At 46.6% G+C, this 22,930-nt stretch overlaps 2 protein-coding genes across 2 annotated transcripts; both read right to left on the reverse strand.

Annotated features, from left to right (window-relative positions):
* Nucleotides 1-7,685: 7,685 nt before the first annotated feature.
* VC83_00260 (uncharacterized protein) lies at nucleotides 7,686-10,123 on the reverse strand. The gene is made up of 3 exons (XM_024463955.1): nucleotides 8,355-10,123; nucleotides 8,169-8,305; nucleotides 7,686-8,121 (listed from the first exon to the last, which is right to left on the reverse strand). Exons 1-3 carry the CDS (start codon nucleotides 9,844-9,846, stop codon nucleotides 7,903-7,905), a joined length of 1,848 nt encoding a protein of 615 aa, XP_024328222.1. The 5' UTR covers nucleotides 9,847-10,123; the 3' UTR covers nucleotides 7,686-7,902.
* An 8,581-nt stretch (nucleotides 10,124-18,704) lies between these two features.
* Nucleotides 18,705-20,873, reverse strand: VC83_00261 (uncharacterized protein). Its single transcript, XM_024463956.1, has 4 exons — nucleotides 20,583-20,873; nucleotides 20,435-20,496; nucleotides 19,685-20,294; nucleotides 18,705-19,630 (listed from the first exon to the last, which is right to left on the reverse strand). The coding sequence occupies exons 3-4, from the start codon at nucleotides 20,215-20,217 to the stop codon at nucleotides 18,994-18,996; spliced, it is 1,170 nt and encodes a 389-aa protein (XP_024328221.1). The 5' UTR covers nucleotides 20,218-20,294; nucleotides 20,435-20,496; nucleotides 20,583-20,873; the 3' UTR covers nucleotides 18,705-18,993.
* Nucleotides 20,874-22,930: the final 2,057 nt, after the last annotated feature.

A 22,930-nucleotide genomic window follows, 5' to 3' on the forward strand; every position in this document is an offset into this window, starting at 1 on the left:
AATTTGACGCCCATACATGCGTTTAAGAACACTAAAGCACCCAACATCAAGTGGCTGAGTTAGGTGAGACGAGTGAGGAGGTAGACAGAGAGTTATGATGTTGTTTGCTTTGCAATATTCCTGAAACGCAGCTGATTCGTGACTTTCATGCCCGTCTAAAACCAACATCCGATATGGTCCTTTTGCACGACTGCAAGTATGTTTATCGAAGTGATGAAGCCATTCTAGACCTGTCTCGTTGTTGGTCCATCCATTGCTTGTTGGTTTAATTACCCAATTGTGAGGAAGGCCGCCTTCAGTATACCAACTTGAAAGGTGACATTTCCCTTGAACTACTAAAAACGGAGGGATACTCCCGCCTTCAGCATTCACACAAACAATTGCTGTAGCCCATTCCCGATTGCCAGGCTGAACTGCCTTGCCTCTGCCACGTCGATCGGCGCGCGTAACAACTAAAGCTGAGCTAATAACGCCCATCATGAAGCCCGTCTCGTCAAAGTTGTAGAAATCGCAGTCTTGGATGCCGTACTTTGCTCTCATGTTCTGCACAAGTTGAAACCACGCTCCAATAAGCTCAGGATCTTCGCACAAGGCTCTTTGAAAGTCATAAACGCGATTAAAACGCGTCTTTAAACTCGGGGCGGCGTTGTATAAATTGATATGCCCACCGCGTCCCAACGTGCTTTCCCCCACGCGATTCAAGGATATAATTTGCCATATCCTCCACACTAGCAGGCCGAGGCGCAAATCCTCTTGCATCCATATCCAATATATTTCGAATAATTACTTCCTCTTCTAGCTCAGTCAATTTAAGACTATTGGATTTGGTGTCGCGTCGAGAAGGTCGGCCGGCCATTCTATCAGTAAGCGTAGAATAAGCCACTTTATATAGTATTGATGCAGACCTGCGATTAAGCGATTTACATGTTTGAAGAGCCTCAATAGCTAGAATGATTCGCGCTTCTTGGGTTTGGATTTCCATTGGTAGTTGTGGAGGAAACGCGTGTTGAAGTTCGTAGGTAGCTAAGTAGGGAAAAGTTCACGACTCGGTGACATTCACGACTCGGTGTACAACCACGTTATAACTAACGTACATGTATAATGAGTCGGCCACCCAAGCGAGTCGGCCACTTTCCACTGACCACCTATATATTATATAAATCAATTCAACTACAACGCCTTAAATCAATTAAAACTACTCAGAATCGCCATCTTCAGACGTCTCCCAAACTACCTGACAAGTTCGCGAATTATGACCAGTTTGGCTGCAGTTGCCACAACGCCGAGTACGTAGCTGAGCCCGCTCTGTAGAACTACCCTCCCTATGTGTATTTTCTCTCCTAGCATCAACTATACCCTTTTCTAGCCATATCGCATTAGCTTCAGGTGCTGAAAGCGAACCTCCAAGCTGTAGGCAGCTCTTTTTAGCCCTCCGGCGTTTGCTTAGTAACTCATTTGCTGTACAAAGCTCCTGGTTCTCAGCTTCAAGAAGGACTAGTCTGTGTGCTGGCATTAAGATACCTTTAGCCTGGGCGTCAACTACGTTATATAAATGGGTTGGAGAGCTACCCTGATGCCTAGCAATCCTAGATTTCAAGGTAGTAGAGCTTTGAACAGCCTCAATTGCTGTAGTTGGCGTTTTTAGACCCCAGGAGGTAGCGGTTCCTGGCCGAGAGTTTGACGGTGTAGGCGTTCTAGGCTTAAAATCCAGCCGAGAAATTACTGTTTCAGGGTCGTATGGAACAAGGCCAGTTGCTCGGAAGCCAGCTCGTACATTCTCTTCTCCCATTGAAGCAAAAAAGGCCTGCTGGAAGCCAAGAAAGAAGTCGTCTTTAGTAATGTGAGTTATATGCCTCCGCATACGAAGCTTTTAAAGGGCTAAAACAGCCTACATCGAGAGGCTGGAGGATATGCGATGAATGGGGAGGCATGCAAAGCGGTATAATATTGTTAAGCTTGCAGAAATCGTCGAATTCAGTAGCCCGGTGGCTGTTGTGGCCGTCGAGGATTAGAAGTCTATATCCACCAGTTGTACGAGGCTTAGTACATCCCTCAAAGTGATTCAACCAATCTAGGCCTATAGCGTTTGTAGTCCAGCCATTTTCGCTCGGATGGATCCGCCAGGTTGGTGGGAATTGGCCGTTGGTATACCAGGAGAGGAGGTGATATTTGCCCTTAACAATGATATATGGCGGCATTGCCCAGCCATCTGCACATACACCCTGGATTACAGAAACCCATTCCCGATTGCCAGGCTGCTTTGTACGAGGTCTGTCTTCAAACTTTTTTAAGGAGTTCTCTAAACTCTTAAACATGGAACAACGCTTCTCTACAGCTTATCACCCTCAAACAGATGGCCAGACAGAGAGAGTCAACTCTGTACTTGAACAATATCTAAGAATTTATACAAACTATGCTCTGTCGATCAGAGGTTGTTACAACCTTAGCATGCGAGAGCATTCCCATCAAAAACCCAGTCTCATATCAAAGTTGTAGATGTCTGAGTTGACAATACCGTATTTTGCAATTGTATTCTGTACAAGTGCAAACCAAGCTTGTATAATCTTAGGATCTTCAGCTAGGGCCCTCTGGTAGTCAATTCGACGTCGAAAACGCATATTAAGGACTGGTTGGCGTCGTACGAAGTTCCCTGCCCATCGTGAGCCAACATGCGTTGCGTCATGTACCCCAAGGAGGCGATTGGCCATATCTTGTATATCTTTGAGCCGGGGCGGAAATCCTCGCTCAATTAGATCAATAATACGATCAAGAAGCACACTCTCTTCAGTATTGGTCAACTTCCTCCCATTTGCAGTTATATCGCATCTTGATAGTTTTCCAGCAAGTCGGTCGGCCAAAGTCGCCCGGGGAACCTTATAGATACCTGCTGCAGCTCGTTCGGTAAGTTTAGGGTCGTTTTTAAGAGCTTCAATTGCTAGGATTATACGGCTTTCATTTGAAGTAGATTCCATTTTTGTACGTAGAGGGAAATAGTTGCAAAGTAAAAGGTGGTGGAAATGGTGGAAAGTGGCCGACTCGCTTGGGTGGCCGACTCGTTATACATGTACGTTATACCATTGATAATATATCTACGACTTCATTTTCCAACGTTGGATTTTACTTATAATACTAACCTATTTAGGACCAGACTGCCAAGACCTGAGCTGCTACACTGTATCAGCTTTAGACTACATTAGGAAATAGTGGCAACAGGGGGGCGCAAGGATTATGGTTACATCATTTCCTATCTAGGCTAAAGCTGCTATGCTGCTACACTCAAATTACGATACTGAAGTGGCCTACTAACGTAAGTCGTGGCGTAGCAGGACGGATGGCGTAGCAGGACAGTTTTCCTCTGAGGTTCTTTTGCATACAAATTTGTATGTAGGGGTACCGACTTGGCTGAATTTCTCAGAATTTAAGCATAATAACTCGCACAGTTACGAAGATGGCGCTTAGTTCTCTTAGATATAAGATCTCTATATAGTTAGATATATTTTTTATAAGTATCACTGTATTTTAATGATATTGAGAGAAGTTATATGCTTCCAAATATGTTGACATTTTCTCATATAAATCTCTACGTAAATTTATATGGACGAATATCAAAATATTTATTTCTCCATATTTTTACAACAACGCGCTTTATTTTAACAAGTATCATTAAATGTATAATTCAACTATGTAATTAATTTATATATCTCAGAGCTAAGTCAATAATTCGAAATTGCGCTGACTATTGAAGTTTTAAAAATGTTGGAAAATTTAAGTTCGTAGGTACCCTCACACACAAATTTATATTATATGTAAGTGTACCTCAGAAAGAAAACCGTCCTGCTTCGCCATCCGTCCTGCTACGCCACGACTTACGTTATACAGTAGAGTCCCGCTAAGCCGATGCTCGGTAAGGCGATGTTCGCGATAATGTGAATTTTTTTCTCGCCCTGATTCAAAACACATACAACGACCGGTATCATCAATATTACTCCATTACCACCTAAATATCGCCTTATCCAATGGTCTATTAGACAATTTGGCTGAAATGCCTCAAAATAAGCCCATTACTATTGAGCAGCGTCGCGCAGTCAGAGAGTGGCATTCTCAACAATACCCTCGACCATCACAAAAGACCTGTCAACGGTGGTTTAAGGACAAATACAACCATTCTCTCAGTCAATCAACAGTCTCAGAGTCACTTAGCAAGCATTTTGACAGTGTCGACAACTCCTCAGCTATCTCAACAGCTGCTCGACTCCGCACTGGAACATGGCCTGACCTTGAGGAGATCCTTTTTGCTTGGCAAAAGCAGATTGAAGGCAAAGGCGGAAACACAAGTGAGGAGGCTTTGAAGGAAAGGGCAAGGCAGGTTTGGCAGCAACTTCCGCAGTATTCAACGCAGCCTATACCTGATTTCTCAGTTGGTTGGCTCTCTCATTCAAGAAGCGACACAACATCCGACAGTATACAAATCACGGTGAGGCAGGATCTTGTCATACTGACATTTGTTGCACTCAGTTTGCTATCAAACTCAAGAGAAAACTTAGAAATCTCCTCCTCAAACCTACAAGTCACCATACATATCTTGGCTTATCAAAGCAATACTACTCAACGATTGCTGCAAACTCTTCTACTACATCTGTTTATGCTACACACATCATGGCATATCATTTGGACACTCTTATTAAAGAAAATCTCCTCCTTAAGGGGGTGGGCCAATACTACCACATGGCATATCTCTACCAACTAGAGGCCTAGGAACATGAACAATAGCTCTAGAAGCTTCTACAACCCTCTATGATTCATTACACGTCATCGCTCCTTAGTTACCCACAAGATTGGTTAAGTTATGACATAATTTGTCTATAGGTAATCTGACCTTGGACCTCCTTTTCACTTCCTATAGGCTAGGAACCCAAGAGATGGTTCTATGGGATTCTCTTATGTTCACTACATGATTAGCAAGCTAGTTGTGGGTCGCACTTGATTTCTAATACAGTTACCAAGCCTGGTTAGTCATGGAAAGTCTTGGAAAATGAGAGAACTACACTCCTTTAGCATAAATAGGATTGCCCTTTCCTTAAGAAAGGGCAAGCAGACAATACAGTAAATCGACTAGCACATACTTCTATGTCTTTTCCAAGCTTCCAAGCATTGATCTTGTTACTCCTTGTTTCTGAAAAGTCAGTGAGGTGTTAACCTCTGACTTACCCCTGAGTTCCCAGACTCAACATTTGTTGCAACTTGTCTGAACCACTTCACTACATCACACACCTGATTGCTGCGTTGTGGAATAGTCTAAGCTACGACCCTTTGGCTCTGTTTTCTAAGACAGTGTGTTGTCTTAGTAAATTCATCCCTTCCTTGGGTGGCTAGATTCTCACATCTGGTGCACCCACCATTACACATTTGAGAAGACAGCAAGTAAGACTCTCTTCAAGGAACAACTGCTAGGAGCAGTAAGAACCTTCAAGGAATCCATGCTTCAGGAGACAGTCGATCAAAGAATTCCTGTGCCCAAGCCACCAATGAGCTGGCAGGAAACTACACAAGACTGGGAGGTTGCAGTTCGCACAATCAGGTGCCGACCAGAATACCCTCACCAGCAGGAACCCTGTGGAGAGAAATACATGGAGAAGGAAGCCACAGGATGGCTAGAGTACAAGCTCTGCGAATATAACGTCCGGGACGCTATCGCAGATTGGAGAATCGATGACATACACCACCCTAAGAATGAGGTCTATGAGGCTCGACAAAACAACCTGTTATGAGTATTACAACAACTAGAACAGGAGGGAGAATATGAAGCATCACAGCTTGCAGAAATCTGGGATGCAAATAAGTATCCTTCCCAGGAATGCATCCCAAGAGAAGAAAGGGGAACATGAGTGTTAGAAGCACACGAACGCCTACGCCATGAAGCAGAACGAAGAAGAGAAAGGGTACCAGTTCTACGACTATTAGAATATGGTGAACATGATGGATTTTCCTCAGACAGTTATTCCTCAGACGATTCAAAAAACTAGGAGTCCTCGTCAGTAGGCCACTGGCGAGCGACACAAAGAGGCCTAGTACAAACCAGCTATGCGCCACAACGGTGGCATGCAGCTATATGTGGTTTGCTAAGATACAACAGCAACACCTCCGAGCTATGATAGACTCAGGAGCAACAGGCAACTTTATGACAAAGAAAGTAGCAGACACACACAGGTTCAGGACGCAACTGAAGACCGATCCATACCCATTAATGGTTGTAGATGGAGAGCCCATCTCAACTAACAACGGAATGGTGACCCACGAGACGGTCCCATTAGAAATGGTCATGCTACGCGGACACAAGGAAACGATACAGTTTGATATCGTGCACATGGACAATCATGCATGCATACTTGGTGTACCGTGGTTCAAGAAACACAACCCCCAGATCGACTGGCGGAATGAGAAAGTTGTGATGAGCCAGTGCGCGTGTGAACAACGAATGGACACGACGCAGAAGGAGAAAACCTCCAAAGACCGGAAGGAGTTATGTGTGACCACCGAGTCTGATGATCTAGCCCAGGCATCCTCACTGAAGCAAATACCAGTGGAGTATAAGGAATACGAGCAGTTATTCCAGGAAGGCCCTAACGAAGAGGCGCTTCCTAAGCACCAACCATGGGATCATGAGATACCTATCATGGAAGGAAAGAGTCCACCGTTCGGACCAATATATCAGATGTCAGCAGCAGAGCTGGACGTACTGAAGGAATACATTGACAAGAACCACCTCGCGAAACGGTTCATTCGACCATCGACATCACCAGCAGGAAGTCCAATACTATTTGTGCCAAAGGAGGACAAGAAGCTAAGACTCTGCGTGGACTATCAAAGATAGATATGCTTTACCTTTGATAAACGAACTACAGTACTCTAGTACTGCTTGGCATCACCGGATCAGGTAGTGTCAAGCTGACGACTGTCGAACACTGCTGAATCGCTCTAGTAGAGCTCCCATCAGCGTCCCTTTCTTCATCTTCACATGCATTCCCGTTCTATCACAAGCGAAGGTAAGTAGCGCTATTTCTAGCGCCACGCCACGGCCGCTCCAGATCCCAACAAAATGGGGAACGCCGGGAACGGACCTGAGATAAAAAGCAATTCTGAAGCTCGCTTGCAATTCTGATACTTCGTGTGCAATTCTGATACTTCAAAGGCTTACAGGAAGTGCACACCCTGCGCACCCTTAAAGAAAGCGCATGAGCATCAGTAACCCCGCGCATCTCCAAAATCCCCAACAGAATAACAAATACAGCCCTAGTCGTTATTCTGACATTGGGGTATGGCGGTGCTGGAGCGCGGTTGGTTCGTTCGCTCTTGGATCTCCGATTTCTCCAATTCCACATGCTGGTTTCTAGAGCCCAAACACAGATTGTCGTCACAAAATACCCCACAACCGAGGCATTGGAGTTAGTTTATTATCTAATAGCTAGAATAGAGTGTTGCTTCCGATTTTGGCTTCAGCCTTGTCAAACAGGGGAGGCAGGGGTTCATCTCCATCGTCGTCTCCCCCGAAGGTTGCCGCAAAAATCGGTCGGTATTTCTCCAAATAATGTGACTTCACTGAGATGTGGGCGATGAACCGTTCTGGTCAATAACACAAATTCGTTCAATGCTAGTTTACCAAGCTAGAAGTCCGATATTTATATCAAGTCTGTTATAATTTCTAGTGTAATCTAAACTATGGGCTAATCGTAAGCTATGCTAATTTATCGTTCATTCCTGACAATAGTGTCATGTCCCCATCATATAATATAACTCCAGTACCCCGGTCTCTCTATAGTATACGATCCCACCGTTTCGCTAATAACATGATTCTTCTCGTCCTGACTCTCTCTAGGGAATAGAATCTCGCCGGCTCATCTGCTATTAAAACACCAACGGACTCCTCTTCTTCTTTGCAAGCTCCCAGACAGCTTCCGTCAATTTAGACTGCGCCAACCCTCTCATCGCGTCCGTTCCTGGGAGTGGCTGGAAAGGGGCAGTATCTGGCTTGCAAATCGTCCCATTAACCGGCACGGCGCCGGTCTGGAAGTACTCCCTAATATGATTGGCAATGCACGTTGAGGGCGTCGAGAGAGTGGTATGCTGCGAGGGGTGTGAGCGCACGTCCGTATTAATGAGGCCATACTTACCCCGAATGAATCATAAACCAACACTGACGCATTTGCAAAGCCTTCTGCATCGAGATAGGCGCTGCGAAGGGGTGTTGCATTATCGGCTATGTTGCCAATGAAGAGGATGGGGTGACTGGTGTTCCCCTGGAAAGGGCCTGGGGACCATGTCAGAGACTTTTTTGCGTGTATTTTTGAATCTCGTACCTGCAAACCTCCATTTCGCTCGAACTCTCCAGCCAACGCAACTCATTCTCGTCGTGACGTCGACAGGACCTGCTGCTTTGCTAATGCCTAGCAGGGTTTTGCTATAGGCTTCTACGGCTTCTATTGAATCGTCTGTCTCGCCGCCATCCGCACAGAGGACAGCTCCGAATGCGTCAGGCGTGCTCTCTTTGAACACTGGGCTGACTATTGGGCTGCTCAATGAGCAGTCACAGGATAGCGGTTTCTGCGATGAGCTGTAATAATTAATGAACTCGGCGCCATCGCCCTTGTCAAGGGACTCAAGGATACGAGCCAGAGTCGGGAACATTAAGACGGGCTGGTATAACGAAGCAGATATGAGCTGCCTCACACTAGAGTAGTATATTACCTCTGGTAGGTCCGCTATATGAAGTGTCAGAGGTGCCACAATTGGCTGGCGTCTGAGGCGTTCTAGGAGTGCGTCTAGGCGCTCTTCAATAGCTTCAGGTGTTGACCTATAAAAGGCGCATTCGCTTGGTCCGGCCAAATGGCAATATTTGTAAAAGCCAGCCATCACCTTGTCCGAGTCCCTGGAAAATGTCGTACTGTTATTGGCCATCCACTCCTTATAGTTGACATTCCCATCATTCACCATCCGTTCCACCTTGTCAGGCCACAAGGCGGCAAACGTCCCACCGAGCATCGTGCCGTAGCTGAAGCCCCAGTACCTCAGTTTCTCCTCTCCCATCTGGGTCAGGATCTCCAGCATGTCTCTCGCGACAGATGTGGTGCCGACGTAGCTCAAGACCCCATGCTCAGCACCTGCTGGGTCAAGAGTGCCACCCATACTACGTGCACAAGCGCCTGAGCGTGCAGTAGCCCTCGCATAAGCATCATACAGCACTCCGGGATGCGCGTCTACAGCGCCAATGTCCAAGAGCTGCCACATCTTCGCGCTTTGCTCAGTCGGCCAACACTGTATCTCTGGGGTTGAGACCCCAACTCCGCGTGGGTCAAAGCTGATGAGATCGTGGTTCGTCCCGATAATCTCCTGGAGATGCTTTCCTCGGTCCCTCATGGCGGCTACCCCAGAACCACCGGGGCCGCCAGGGTTGAAAAACACGGGGCCGCGGTAGTCATCAAGGTCTGTCGCTCGTAGCCAGATGACTGCTATGATGGCCCGAGCGTTATCTGAAGGGTCAAGCCAGTCAAGTGGTACGTCGAGTTTGGCACAGTCAAAGTCGCCAAAGCATTTACGCCATATGATGTTTCTAGAAGGAGGGATATCGTCCCAGTCATCATCCACCCCCTTATCCGACGCAAATATTCGGCTGCCATGCAAGCTGAAGCTCAACTCCGGGATTTGCCTCTGCCCCAGAAATGGAGAAAACTGTGAGAATGCGAATACACCAACAGCTACCAGCAATAGCGCCCCGATCCTGGCCGAAGTCCATGGAGGCGGTAACGTCCGTTTGGCCCTTCCAAGGGTTCTTGGTTCAGTCGTGACCCCCATATTCCCAGTTTGCCGCCAGTCTTGAATAGTCGTCGCCTATCGCAAAGTGTACCGGAGCCTTCAGGCAGAGCTGTATACCTGAGCTTCACACGATGAACCCGTAGGCAGCCCAGGTCGGTACCTGCATTTGTAGCAAATCCATGAAGCAGTTCTAAGCATCATGTTGAAGTGGAAGGCGACGACGTTTTGTTGGCTCTGTTTACGCCTGTTCACACCGTTCGGATTGGGAAGGTATGAAGGGTGATCGGGGTGCTGTTCGAGTGTGGGGTTCCTGTCTCGGACTGTGATGCGATTAAGGGTTGATAGGCGCTCGAGGAATAAATAGGCAAATTAGGCGAGCTTGGGGCACCTGGCCCGAGCTAAGCCCAGCACCCAGCCTGACCTCCGTACTACCAGTTGTGATACCAGTGCAGTCAGCACCAGCGCTGAAAGTGCAGTGGGTCAGAAATAAGTGTGCACTGTAAAGTACAGTGCACTATTCAAACTGTGTAAATACAGAGCGCCGTTTGGGAAGAAGAATCATAGCAAAAACATAGACAACAAACTCAGCATTATCTGTCTTCGCACTTATATTATGCAGTGCCCACGAATAATAGCCAAGTCGCGTGAGGTTAGGCGTTGGACCCCAAGACCTTTCATGTTGATGGGGAGGCCATGGGCCTCACGTGTGAAAGAAGATTGCAACGACATTGAATGAATTTGATATTTAACATACTGGGCCCGTCATATGTGGCTGTCAAATCGCAGCTAAGTGTGAATGAATACTGACTCCAAGCAGTTGACCCGAAATCGGTCTTCTGCAGCATTTTCCCCATCATTCTATCTGCAGGCGCTCTTGTTCGGCTCAGCATCATTGCTGTCCAATGCTCACATGTACAGTTGGGTCAAATAAGTGTTCGTCGCTCCGAAGAACCACAACCATAAAATCAATCGTAAATAACTCAACCACAACGCTTTGGAATTGAATAAAAATTGAAATGTACTATAGCTAGAGTAATATAGATTAATATTTAATACTACCACCCTTTGCCTTAATGCATAATGCAATCCTTTTTGGCATTGAGTCAGCTAAGGTTTTGAGAAAACTAGCCTGTATACGTGACCACTCGTAGAGTACCGCCACCTCCATTTCTGCAATGTTCTTGATCCTATGCCGTCGAGTAGACACTTGTAGCTTTGCTTGCTGCCACACGTTTTCAATAGGGGCAAGGTCAGGGCTCTGTGGCGGCCATGGTAAACTCTGTACCATACAGAGCCTCTTGTAGTTTGCAGCAATAGGAGCAAAGTGGAATTTTGCTCCATCTTCTTGTATACGTACTTGTGGGCCGTACTTTGCAACCATCTTCTCGTAGAATGGGATAAAGTAGGGTTTGAGAACTAGTTCTGTGTATAGTTGCTGGTTCATCCGCTGCCCTTTAGGAAGCACAACCAACGGTCCAATCTCTGCTCCCATAAAGCAACCCCACACAGAAATTGAAGTACGGCCTGATTTGAAAGTAGGCTTTAGGTGTTTCTCCCAAAATTCTTCTCCTGGGCCTCGGGTAACCCAAAAGTTGCGACTATCATAGCCAACTTCAAATGTAGACTCATCAGACCATATAATAAGTCCAAAATCCACGTTTCTGTTTGCTTTACACCACTGTAGCCGGCCTTTCTTGTGAGCAGGCTTAAGGAACGGCTTCTTGCGTGGTTTTCTCCGTCCTTTGTTGTACTTTTTTAGAGCATTGCGTACTGTTGGTTTTGTGATCTGAGAGCCGCTCTTGCTCGGTGTGCAGAGCGCAATTAGTGGAGCTCTGCAATCTGTAACAGCAGCACGCACTAAGGCCCTCTCTGCTCGGATAGTAAGCTTCCTAGGGGCCCCCGAGCGTGCCTTGCTCTCAAACTTGACTTGCTGAGCTTGTAGGTCGGAAGCCTTTGCTCTGTGGATAATTGTAGTTACAGTAGTGCGGGGTAGGCGTTCTAGGCGGGAAATCTCAGTCACTGTCTTGCCAGCCTTGTACCAAGTCCAGCATGTTGCTCGCTTTGCAACAGAGGTCTCTCTACGAGTACTCTTCGGTAGGAGAGCCATAATAATTGATGACAGTATCTACAACTCACTATTTCTATCTATATTATCCTTTTGAAGAGGGAGTACCCCGCACTCGTTGCTTTTTTTCATGGCGTTTTGGTGGCTGAAAACGACGAACACTTATTTGACCCAACTGTACCCTTCAAATTCTTTGCGGTAGTTATGGTACCACGTGTTGATAAATGCAGCTATCACTATCACACGGTTGACCGAGGGATTTACGGATTTACGGATTTACGGAGAAATTAACTGTAATCCTCGGATTCGACTATTCGCTCCCGCATCTTCACTAATTCCTCTCGTAGCAAGGGCATCGACAACAAGGGTGTTTGAGCTCTGTTAGAGTCCCTATAGCTCGCAGCTGACGCTGTTTAGAATGGCCGTGCTGACAACTATAATGCTAGCCTTAAGGATCCTTCCGTTACCACCACTAAGGCCTAGGAAGTCCCTGCTAGTACCTAACGCATCTTCACTAATTCCTCTCGTAGTAAGGGCATTGTAAGGACACAGGGCACCCAGCTCACAGTAATAGCATATGGGAGTGCGAGTCGGAGGCTAAATGGATGCTATCCTATAGGTCTGCTACGAAGGATACAAAAAAGATGAAGGGGGAACCCCGTGAGTCAATTCCCTCAAGTACCTGAAACCCATCCGACTTGGTTAGCCCACCTAAATGATCACACGTGACCCCGCAGCTACCCAGAGTCTGCTCCTTAGAATATTCGATGAGAAGGCATCCTTACACTACCCCCCTCCTAAGAGAGTGCTTTGTCCGCAAAGCACGCTGTCAGGGTCCTTTCCGTAACCTCTCTGAATGGTATCCATAAGCTGGGCATTCTTTGTTTGGTGAAAATTCCGTCGGTACGTGCATCGAGAACTCCCCCGTTTGTGCAATGTGTCGGGAAGGTGCTTTGTGTGCGGAGGTGGCTGTTCTTGAAGGGTACTGTAATACCACCTCATGGAATGCGACACTGGAGTTGGCTTTGTTCGATCTCACTTTCCATCTTGGTGGTCTGAATGGGCACCGGGAAGTATCCGCTAAGCGTTTGAGTCGAACCTTCGTAAATGTGAAAGGGGGAGTGGTCACACTAGCCCGATTCAGAATTTATTGTTGTAAGCCAACATTTGAGTACTCCGCTTCGCCCACTTCCTCTTGTTTTTTCCTTACAACAACAATGCCAGCAAACCCCTCCACCCCAAGACTGGTAAGTGGCCCCCTCCGTTCATATAGCTGTATACTAACTGATTGTTTAGAATATACAAATCCACACGAACGAGTAGGTGACGGGAACGCGCTCGGCGTGCAGGTGATAACGTGGGATGGGCTGACAGGATTATAGATCCCAACTTGAAGATGCTGGTCCCGCTTCTGTAACGCTGACTTCTAAACGATAGAAGACACAGAGGTTCTCTTGCGTAAAGGTTTACTTATCAGAGGAGGCAGGGGATCAGACACAAAGGCTTCAAGTAACACATTACTAGTATATAACAAATACTGTATTGAGTTGAGCACGAAGCTCCTATCTAAGAACTAACTATCTACTTATATAGTGGCGTCGTGCCTAGTGGACTCCTGGGAACTCACTCGAGTCCTCGGAGTCCTGGACTCTTAGGATTCTTCTCATCATCCTGCGAGTCCGTCACGTGCCTAGTGGACTCCTGGGAACTCACAGTCCAGGACCTCGGAGTCCTGGACTCTTAGGACTCTTCTCATCATCCTGCGAGTCCGTCACGTGATACTTTCGGAACTACTATTCCCCGCTGCCCCTCCAGGTACCAGGGCCGGTCTCATGCGACCTCCCTCCTTCCTGTCCTGTAGTTGGCCAGCCTTCTTGTTCCGTCGTAACAGCTTCCTGCCGGAGCCCTGTCAGTCGCTTTCCGCGTCCTCTGTCTGCGTTACCTTCAGGCCAAAGCTCGGGGAGTCCAGGCGCACGCCTGCGTCTGGTCTCCCTCGTCGTCGAAGTGCGAGTACTGCACTGCCCAGCACTCTCCCTGCGTCTCGGTGCGTTTCCTTGTGGTGTTCAGTTGGTTGGTTGTTGCTGACCATCATGTGGATGGCTGCCCTGGTTCCTCGATGAGGAGTACCGCGCCCTCATTGCTGCCGAAACGGCCCTCCCTGTCGTCACCGCCAATGTCGTGGCTGCTGCCGCGGAGGCAAATAGGGTGGCCCTTGTGGCCGCCTAGAGCGTTCCCAAGTTCCGCTCCGCGGCAGAGCATGACTCCTATTGTAATGGTGGGTGCACCAGATGTGAGAATCTAGCCACCCAAGGAAGGGATGATTTTACTAAGACAACACACTGTCTTAGGAAACAGAGCCAAAGGGTTGTAGCTTAGACTATTCCACAACGCAGCAATCAGGTGTGTGATGTAGTGAAGTGGTTCAGACAAGTTGCAACAAATGTTGAGTCTGGGAACTCAGGGGTAAGTCAGAGGTTAACACCTCACTGACTTTTCAGAAACAAGGAGTAACAAGATGAATGCTTGGAAGCTTGAAAAAGATGTGGAAGTATGTGATAGTCAATTTACTGTATTGCCTGCTTGCCCTTTCTTAAGGAAAGGGCAATCCTATTTATGCCAAAGGAGTGTAGTTCTCTCATTTTCCATGACTTTCCATGACTAACCAGGCTTGGTAAATGTATTAGAAATCAAGTGCGACCCACAACTAGCTTGCTAATCATGTAGTGAACGTAAGAGAATCCCTAGAACCATCTCTTGGGTTTCTAGCCTATAGGAAGTTGAAAGGAGGTCCAAGGTCAGAGTACCTATAGACAAATTATGTCATAACTTAACCAATCTTGTCTGTAACTAAGGAGCGATGACGTGTAATGAATCATAGAGGGTTGTAGAAGCTTCTAGAGCTATCGTTCATGTTCCTAGGCCTCTAGTTGGTAGAGATATGCCATGTGGTAGTATTGGCCCACCCCCTTAAGGAGGAGATTTCTTAATAACTTGTTCAATGAGTGTCCAAATGATATGCCATGATGTATGTAGCATAAACAGATGTAGTAGAAGAGTTTGCAGCAATCGTTGAGTAGTATTGCTTCTGTTGTTGGTGTGATAAGCCAAGATATGTATGGTGACTTGTATGTTTGAGGAGGAGATTTCTAAGTTTGCTCTTGAGTTTGATAGCAAACTGAGTGCAACGAATGTCAGTATGACACCTATGAGGAGGCTCATGCCACGCGCGCCGCCATCGAGGCGGGGTTCGCCATGAGTATACCCTTCCCCTGTGTTGTTTCAGTGCTGACACAGTTTAACAAATCCGGTAGTCTCTGCGCTGTCTTCAGATGGAGCAGGAGAGCGTGCCAGCGCTCTTGGAGTAAGTGGTGGCTGCCGTGGGCAAGCTGCCTGTGGTAGCCGTCGCGGCCGCGACTGTTCCGGTCCACTCTGGTCGGAGGAAGGAGGGGGAGGGAGATGGGGAGGGAGAGGGGGAGGGAGAGGGTGAGGGCACCTTTGGTGCGGAGTATGGGGAGTAAGGGGGGGGGGTAAAAGGGGGGGGGGGGGACCCTGTGTCAGAGGGGACTCGGGCTATGGGTACAGAGTAGGGTAGTTTCCGTATGTGGCTCTGAAGGGCTTTCGACAGTCGTATTGCGAAAGGCTTGTTAATGACAAGGTAGCCATTTGCTCCTGTGTCTGCTAGGGACTTCGTTTTCACCCCGAGTCCATTCATACTCAGGGTCATGTCGACTAAGAACTGGGTACCTCCCAGGAGTTCTTGTAAGTCTAGTCCTTGCAGGTCATATTAGCATAGACCTAGGAAGGAGCCTTTCCCTAGGCCTCGTTGTTTTCCTCTAGGGACGCATCTGATTGAAGTTCCACAGCTTCCTCCCATTGTTCTTCTGCCTCGGGGTCATTACGGTCGATTTCCTTGATAGTGGCGTTAAGGGGGCATTTGTCCTGGAAATGACCAGGCTTGCCACACTTGAAACATTTCCCTGAGGATGCTGGGACTCTGGTCTTTACACGCTCTGGCATCGTTGGCTTGGGGAGGAACATGGTTCGGGTAAACAGAGCAGGTGTGGCTCGAGTCGGCTTCAATGCCAACGCCTTTGCTGTATCTGTGGTACGTGTGGACGTCCTTGTGGGGGAGGGTAGCGGATTCAATTCGTTGTTCCGGCGCCGTTCCTGATCGAAGGCGGTAAGTTCTCGTACCATGGTGTGGTAGTCTCCATTCCATTGGTTTTTGATGATCGCGACGCGGCTGCGGAATTGGGGAGTCAACTTATTCCACATGTACCGAAACCATTCCAACTCAGAGACTTGTCCTGTGATAGCTGCTTGGAAACGAGCCTTGAACTCTGGGAAGGTTTTGCTAGCATTCCCCTTCTCTCCCATTTGCAGGTTGTCGAAGAGGTTCCTGGCGTATAGAAAGGGAATTAATGGTCAAAAGAGCAAATGAGGGCATTCAGGGCACATTGGACGTTTGGCTTATGTAATGGTTTGATTACTCGATATTCAGTATATCTCGATATTATCTAGAGGAATTATTATATCGACTTATCGCGTGAGAACTGTAGTGACAATCATTCAGGGGGGGGGATAGTATGAGGGCGGGGTAAAATCCTTGTAGCTTGGCACCTTGGCAAATACTCGCCGAATACCTCAATTTTTGCCCGAATACTGCTCATCGCCGAATACTATTCGAAAAGCACAAATACTAATACTATTTTGGTGAACACTGATGCATTGTGAGATTAGACAAGACAGTACAATAACAAGGATGCTTAATTTATTCGCTAACTTAGTTCTTAAGATATTAAGTTTAGGCGCTGAAATTTAGACTAGGTCTTTATATTTCAATATCTACTACTCGGTGTTCCACCCACTCGCTTCGCTCGTAGGTGGCGACAGCAAGTTGTGCGTGCGACAGCAAGATGTGCGACACATAAAACGAAGAAAAAGACGCCTTATATATCAACTATATAACTATATAATTAAAACATAAAATCAATAGAACTACTATCACTATCGCTACTGCCACTATTGCTACTATCACTTTGATCCTTACTATACCATAAAATGATCACTTTTGATTTCAACCCTTCCTTCTTCCGCTCTGCTACCCGCTTCCTCTCAACCTTATGCTCTTCAATTTCGATTTTACGTGCTTGCGCTTGTAGCTGCTTTACTACTTGGTCCGATTCCCTTGCTGCTCTTGCGTCTGCTTTTGCTTGCAACTTTGCTTTCTTCTCTTCCCGCATTTTCCGTGCATCTGATGCATATAACTGCCCTCCTTTCTGTAGTGATTTCCGTGCCCTTGCCTTTGCTGCCTTCTGCTCTACTGCACGTAGAGTCATAATATCTAGCTCGGTCTTATAGAGCTCTGCCCGGTGTAGAACAACTGTAGTTCCACGTGCAAATGATTGAAACCCTTCTCTTGAAGGCGATGAGAAAGCTTCCTCTGCTCTCTTCTGCCAATGTTCAACCGCTTGCACACTTTGCATAGTTGTTTTCGGTGTTGAGATAATATTATATGAAGCAAATGGCTCATAATCAGGTGTTTGATTCCGAGTCTCTTGTATCTTGTCAATTACAAGTGGAGGATTATATGGATATAGTCCTGTATTTCTCCAACCAGATTGAATTGTACGGACAGTTAGAGATTGCCGTCGGATTTGCGGGAGGTCTGAAAGGAACGTACGTAGCTTATACTCATAGTCGTAGCTACGTACTGCTTGATCAAGTGCCTTTTGATGAAAGTGTTTGCACTGCTTAAAAACCGCTACATCAAGAGGTTGTAATAGATGTGTTGTATGAGCAGGAAGGCAGCAAATAACAATGTTATGCTCTTCTGCTAATGTAAGAAAGCGCTCTGTTTTATGAGAGTCATGGCCGTCAAGTAATAAGAGGCGAGTATCATCTGGTGCCATATGCTCTGCAGATAGTTGGATAAAATGCATAAGGTATTGGATTGCAATGTCGTCGTTTGAATACCCGCTCTCATTTACAATAATGAGAGCATTTGGCTCAAGGTCATCATTGTACCATGAATCCATATGAAGTTTGCCAGGGATAATGATAGCTTCTGCAAGTGCAGCACCACTTGCATTTACTGCCTCAATTACAGTAACAGAGAGCCGATTCTCAGGATTATCAACAGTCCACTGCTTTACACCGATTGGTACAATAACAGCCGTAGACTTATAACACCCAATCATATAGCCTGTCTCATCAACATTCCATAAATTATATGGCTTAATGTTATGTTTTGTAATAAGGGCGTTATATGTGAGAAAGAATTCCTCAAACACCTCTTTCTTTTGTGCTTGCTTCCGATGTGTATTTAACGTCTTCGTGTGAATTGTATGAAATTCGGGGTGTGCTTTTAGAAAGCGTTGTAGCCACCGTTGTGATGGTATCGTACGATTAGGTCGTAAGTCTGCAACTGCCCGTAGTATCATAGATCGGTTGGCAGGGACCCCGCGCTCAAGTTGGTCGTATATGAATTGACAGACCGCGGTCTCTTGCGATTGAGATAAGACTCGATTGCTACCTCCGTGGGGTAATTGAGGAGACGTAGTACTCGTAATACGACGTCGGAGTGTCTCACGGTTGACATTGAATTTATTTGCAACCCAAGCAATTGTATATGTACTTGGTTGTATTAAGAAGAACTGTTGGGCCTCATTAAGGCGAGCAATCATAGTAGGATCGTTATTTTGAGGCATTGTAGATACTACGACGTTATGAAGAATACTATTATTTTTTCTATATATCAAAATAGCGGTGTACGCACATCTTGCTGTCGCACGCACAACTTGCTGTCGCCACCTACGAGCGAAGCGAGTGGGTGGAACACCGAGTAGTCTATTGCTTTAAAGCTTAAAATAAAGGAATCTACGTGTATATATAAGGATACACACACATTTTTAGAATATATTATGAAGTTGTTGAGTTATTATCTTGAAAATTTCTCAATTTTAGGTGGGAAGTTCGGTGATCGCTTCGCCCGGGTGATCGCTTCCTTACTATATATTCGTAAATTCGTTCAGATCCATATTTACACTCGGAATTGCCAAAGGCCAATCATCCAAAATTCATCAGCCAGAGGCAGTGGACACTTCCGCCGCAAACGTAACCTATGACACTCCGGCTGCAGCAACTAGAAGATCCAACGCTGAGCTCTGGGAGTTTACATCCGCCTGTATATATGGCCCGGACCAGACGGGGCCGAGGAAGTTTCCTTCTTGATCTTTCTCCCACACCGTGTCGGCGTTCAACTGTAAGAAGGCCTTGAACTGCGCCTTGGTAGCATCCGTGAGCCCGTTGGCACGGTTGTACATGAACTGGACGTTGCGGGCAAGCACCCCTTTAAATTGGCCGCCATCGCCTCCGCAGGTCCCGCATGCGTCAGTTAAGATGCCATCTGCGTTCGTCAGTTTCGTGATTGCTGCTGTGGCGATGTTGATCGCGAGGGTTGTGTATTTAGCGTCGCCAGTCGACCAAGTGAGCTCAGTAAGGCCACCAAGAATGACACCTTGGTTGTAAGACCAGGTTGTAGCGCCGTTGTTTTTACAATCTGCAGTCAGGCCATCATTGATGAGGAACTCGCCGTTGATCATGCCTGAGTTGAAAAACCATTCATAAGCCTTGATCGCCTCGTTGAAGTAGTAACCTCCCGAAGGCGAGCTGGGCTTGCGGTTTGCAAGTTTGGCGGCTGCGGTGAGGTAGAGCTCATTCTCGATAGCATTGACCGCCGGGTCACCCTTTTTCCAACTAATATTTGCGTTGGACAGATATGGGACAATGGGGGAAGGGGAATTAACTCACTACAGACCGCCGCAAGCAGGTTGGCCCCAAGCCTTCTTAGCGTCTTCAAAGATCGACGATGCCATGTCGAGATACTTCTGCTCCTTCGTTACATCGAAGACTTGAATCCAAGCAAGACACCACCACAACTCATCATCATAGTAGTCGTTGATAAATCCAGTGAACGCACCCCACGATGGAGCATTTGCCAACGTCTTTTGGTAGACACCGGCTGTGTAGCCGCTGACCTGATCGGGGGCAAATGCTTGAAAGTCGGCAAGCATGGTGATAACATTGGCGCTGTTCCACCAGTGGTTATCCCAGAGACCATTGTCTCCATACCACTGATTTAAAGCTATAATGCCTGAAACTGCCTCGTTTGCATAGGTTTCCCGTGTGGCTCTCCCCTCGAGCGTCAAGCCTCGTCGCTGGTACTTGGAAGTTCCATGAATTGGGTCCGGCTTGGGGAGCGGATAACTGATCAGATTCGGTAGGGCTATCACAGAATTGCTGGCGACGAGAGCTAGGAGGGCGGTTTGGAGGAAGTTGACCATTGTGACGAGCTATATGAGCACCCCAAAAATATCTTACATTTCGAGGGAAACGCATTTGTCCCTCCCTTTATATAAGTCTATAACACCATTGTTAGCTTTGCGATTCTTCTTCGGTGGGATTGTGGGGCAGGAAGCTGATCCTTGCCAACAGTGTCATAATAGCACTGTTCATCCCCTTGAGGATAAACGACTGAAGGATCATGCGGTACAAACATACCTCACCGATCCTTGATTTGTCTAAGAGATTGATTCTGGACTTAGATTTGGCTCAAGTGATCCCTGGAAATGTTAGGGACGCACAGCCCAGCCAGCCGCCAATGGCACCTGCCAGGCAAGGGTCAAGGCATCTTATATGGATAGCTTACCCAGACACTCATGTGAGGGAATTAGAGTTCCATCACGCACACTTGAAGGCCTTGCTTCGGTGAACGCGACTGTGTTCCTTCTTCTGTTCTCCGCGAGTATCAAAGGAGGTTTATGAATCGTAATTGTGCTGTCATGGCCTTTGTTGCGCTTTTCCGTTTAACACAAATAGCTGATGTGGATTCCTATACCCCACTATAGCACTATAGGTGATCCTACAGAAGCTTGTAAATCAGCGCTAGCATGTTTAGGCCACAGCGGCAGTTGAAAATGCCAAATTTCGGCTATTGGGCTCACTTTGCACCAGCCGAGCCAATTATATCTCCCGAGATCGCCACATTTTACTCTATATTAGGTACCCTTGCCACTATAACCGTAGAGGAGCCATACACTGTTTCAAATTGCAGTTTGCCGGTGCAACATGTGGTGGAGTATTTAAATGTTTAATCAGTTCTTACCGTAACCTACTGCATAAATGTATAGAGTATGCCGTTGTATGTGCTGGGAATGAGCGCTAGATTGCGATGGCGAGTCATCAGGATTTGGTGCCACTAGCGACGAAACTAAGATCGCGCGCAGGTAGGTGAAGGTTGACGAGGAGATAAAATCATTTCAGCACGAATTTAATGACGAGCCCCCTACAAAGTTTTTTAGGCTCATACCAAAAATATTCTATAAACATTCATGTTAGTAACAAATTCATTATCCTAGGCATTGAAACGTTAATGTGGCGTTAAGTGTGGCGTTGAGTGCTCCCGTTGAGGAACTCGTGATCTTGGCTGGTAATCGGGTAATAGAGCGATTCAGCAGGTGTTAGACACCTCATTCGACAGTCCTGTATGTACGGAGGAAGCGTTCAAAAGTTTTGTCCCACGCTAGGAAACGCCACAGTTCACAATTTAGTTATGTACATAGTTATGAAATCAGTGTTCTTCTCGCCCCTCCTTGTACTCATTTCCTCCTTCTAGCTCGATGACTTTTCTGGATATGTTGAGGAATCCTCTCGACCCAGGCTTGGATTTGCGACTGAGGGAGATCTTCCCAACAGGTCTCCCAAGCTCGTATCGCGTCTGGTCGACTTTTTGGTGTAGTCCTCCTTTTCATCCATGGCCAACACGGCTCGATGACATTTAAAAATGGAGAGTTGGCGCACCAGAAGAGGCGATTAATGTCATGTAATTGAAATACTCGCTGCTGAATGTAATGATTGTGTGATGGAGCATTGTCTTCTTGTACAATAGTATCCGGACGGTCTACCATGCATTCCCTTGCGAATGGGAACATCTTTGGTATCAGAATCTTTTTCTGATACTGGTACCAATCTATCCCCCCTCCTCCTTTCTCACGGCTTAACTTCCCATTCTTTTTATTCCATCTCCATAGTGGCTTTATACCAGGAAGATTGTGTAGAGACATTCGGCATATCCCATTTGATAATTCCCATTCTTCACGTAAAATTGGTTCCAACTCTTCATTCATTCCATGTATTTCAACTTCTGCAGCGTCTCGTTCTTTTTTTGTCTCTGGGATCCAACAATGACATGGCCCTTTCTTGTCGTAAGTAAAACATCCCCAAAACATAAATTCTGAGTATCCTTTCCACCGTTCCCTAATGCAACTCCGTAAAAATGCCTCGTCTGCCTTTCTCCATATCCGATAACCTCCCTGTCTATGGTTTAGTACCACAGATGTCTCGTCTGACCATATTACATTTTTCCAATCCTCGAGTGTCCAGTGCTGATGGTCGAGGCACCATTTTAATATCTCCGCCCTCATCTTCTTCGTCAACCCTGGCTTCCTCGTCGGTTTCGTTTTCCAGAAGCCAGCAGTCCTTAAAACTCTCCATATTGTCGTGGAGGAGATGTCTGTAAGGACAGTTCGAACCGAGGCTGACCTTCAAGTCTGCAGAAGTATCCGAAGTATAATGTTAAGACTTCGATACTCAAAGCAGTAGGACAAGGTATAGTAGTTCAGGCTCCAAAGCATATACTTTATACCACAGGGGTCAAGTGGTGAGACTAACAGGTTGGCCAAGTGGTTCAACTAGAAGTAAGGGAATGCAAAGTAAGTCGAAGCAGGAGGAATTGCAAGAAGGCCAAGTAGTATATAATTTGCTAGCTAAAGATCAATAAGAGACATGAGCAATAAGTGCTTATATAACAGTAAAAATCCCTAGTGCCAAATAAGCGAAGGCACTAATTAACCGAACCCTAGCTAAGCGAGCCCTAGTACAGCAAGCCAATAACAGAGAGCCTAAGCCAGTAGTCAACATTTGGGCTGATCTAGGTCAGCAAGTGAAGCGAAGTGAGCGAAGTGAGCGAAGCAGGTGAAGTGAATGATGAAATAAGTA

This window comes from Pseudogymnoascus destructans (assembly GCF_001641265.1).
Source record: "Pseudogymnoascus destructans isolate 20631-21 unplaced genomic scaffold scaffold_1, whole genome shotgun sequence".
Lineage (NCBI taxonomy): Eukaryota > Fungi > Ascomycota > Leotiomycetes > Thelebolales > Thelebolaceae > Pseudogymnoascus > Pseudogymnoascus destructans.

Excerpts from the sequence above, each read along its gene's own strand:
- VC83_00260 (XM_024463955.1), bottom strand. The coding sequence starts at position 9,846 with ATGGGGGTCACGACTGAACCAAGAACCCTTGGAAGGGCCAAACGGACG. Across the intron at positions 8,306-8,354 it reads AGCGAAATGGAGGTTTGCAG|GCCCTTTCCAGGGGAACACC; the intron begins GTACGAGATTCA and ends CATGGTCCCCAG. Across the intron at positions 8,122-8,168 it reads TGGTTTATGATTCATTCGGG|CATACCACTCTCTCGACGCC; the intron begins GTAAGTATGGCC and ends CACCCCTCGCAG.
- VC83_00261 (XM_024463956.1), bottom strand. The coding sequence starts at position 20,217 with ATGGTCAACTTCCTCCAAACCGCCCTCCTAGCTCTCGTCGCCAGCAAT. Across the intron at positions 19,631-19,684 it reads CCTGCTTGCGGCGGTCTGTA|TTGGAAAAAGGGTGACCCGG; the intron begins GTGAGTTAATTC and ends CGCAAATATTAG.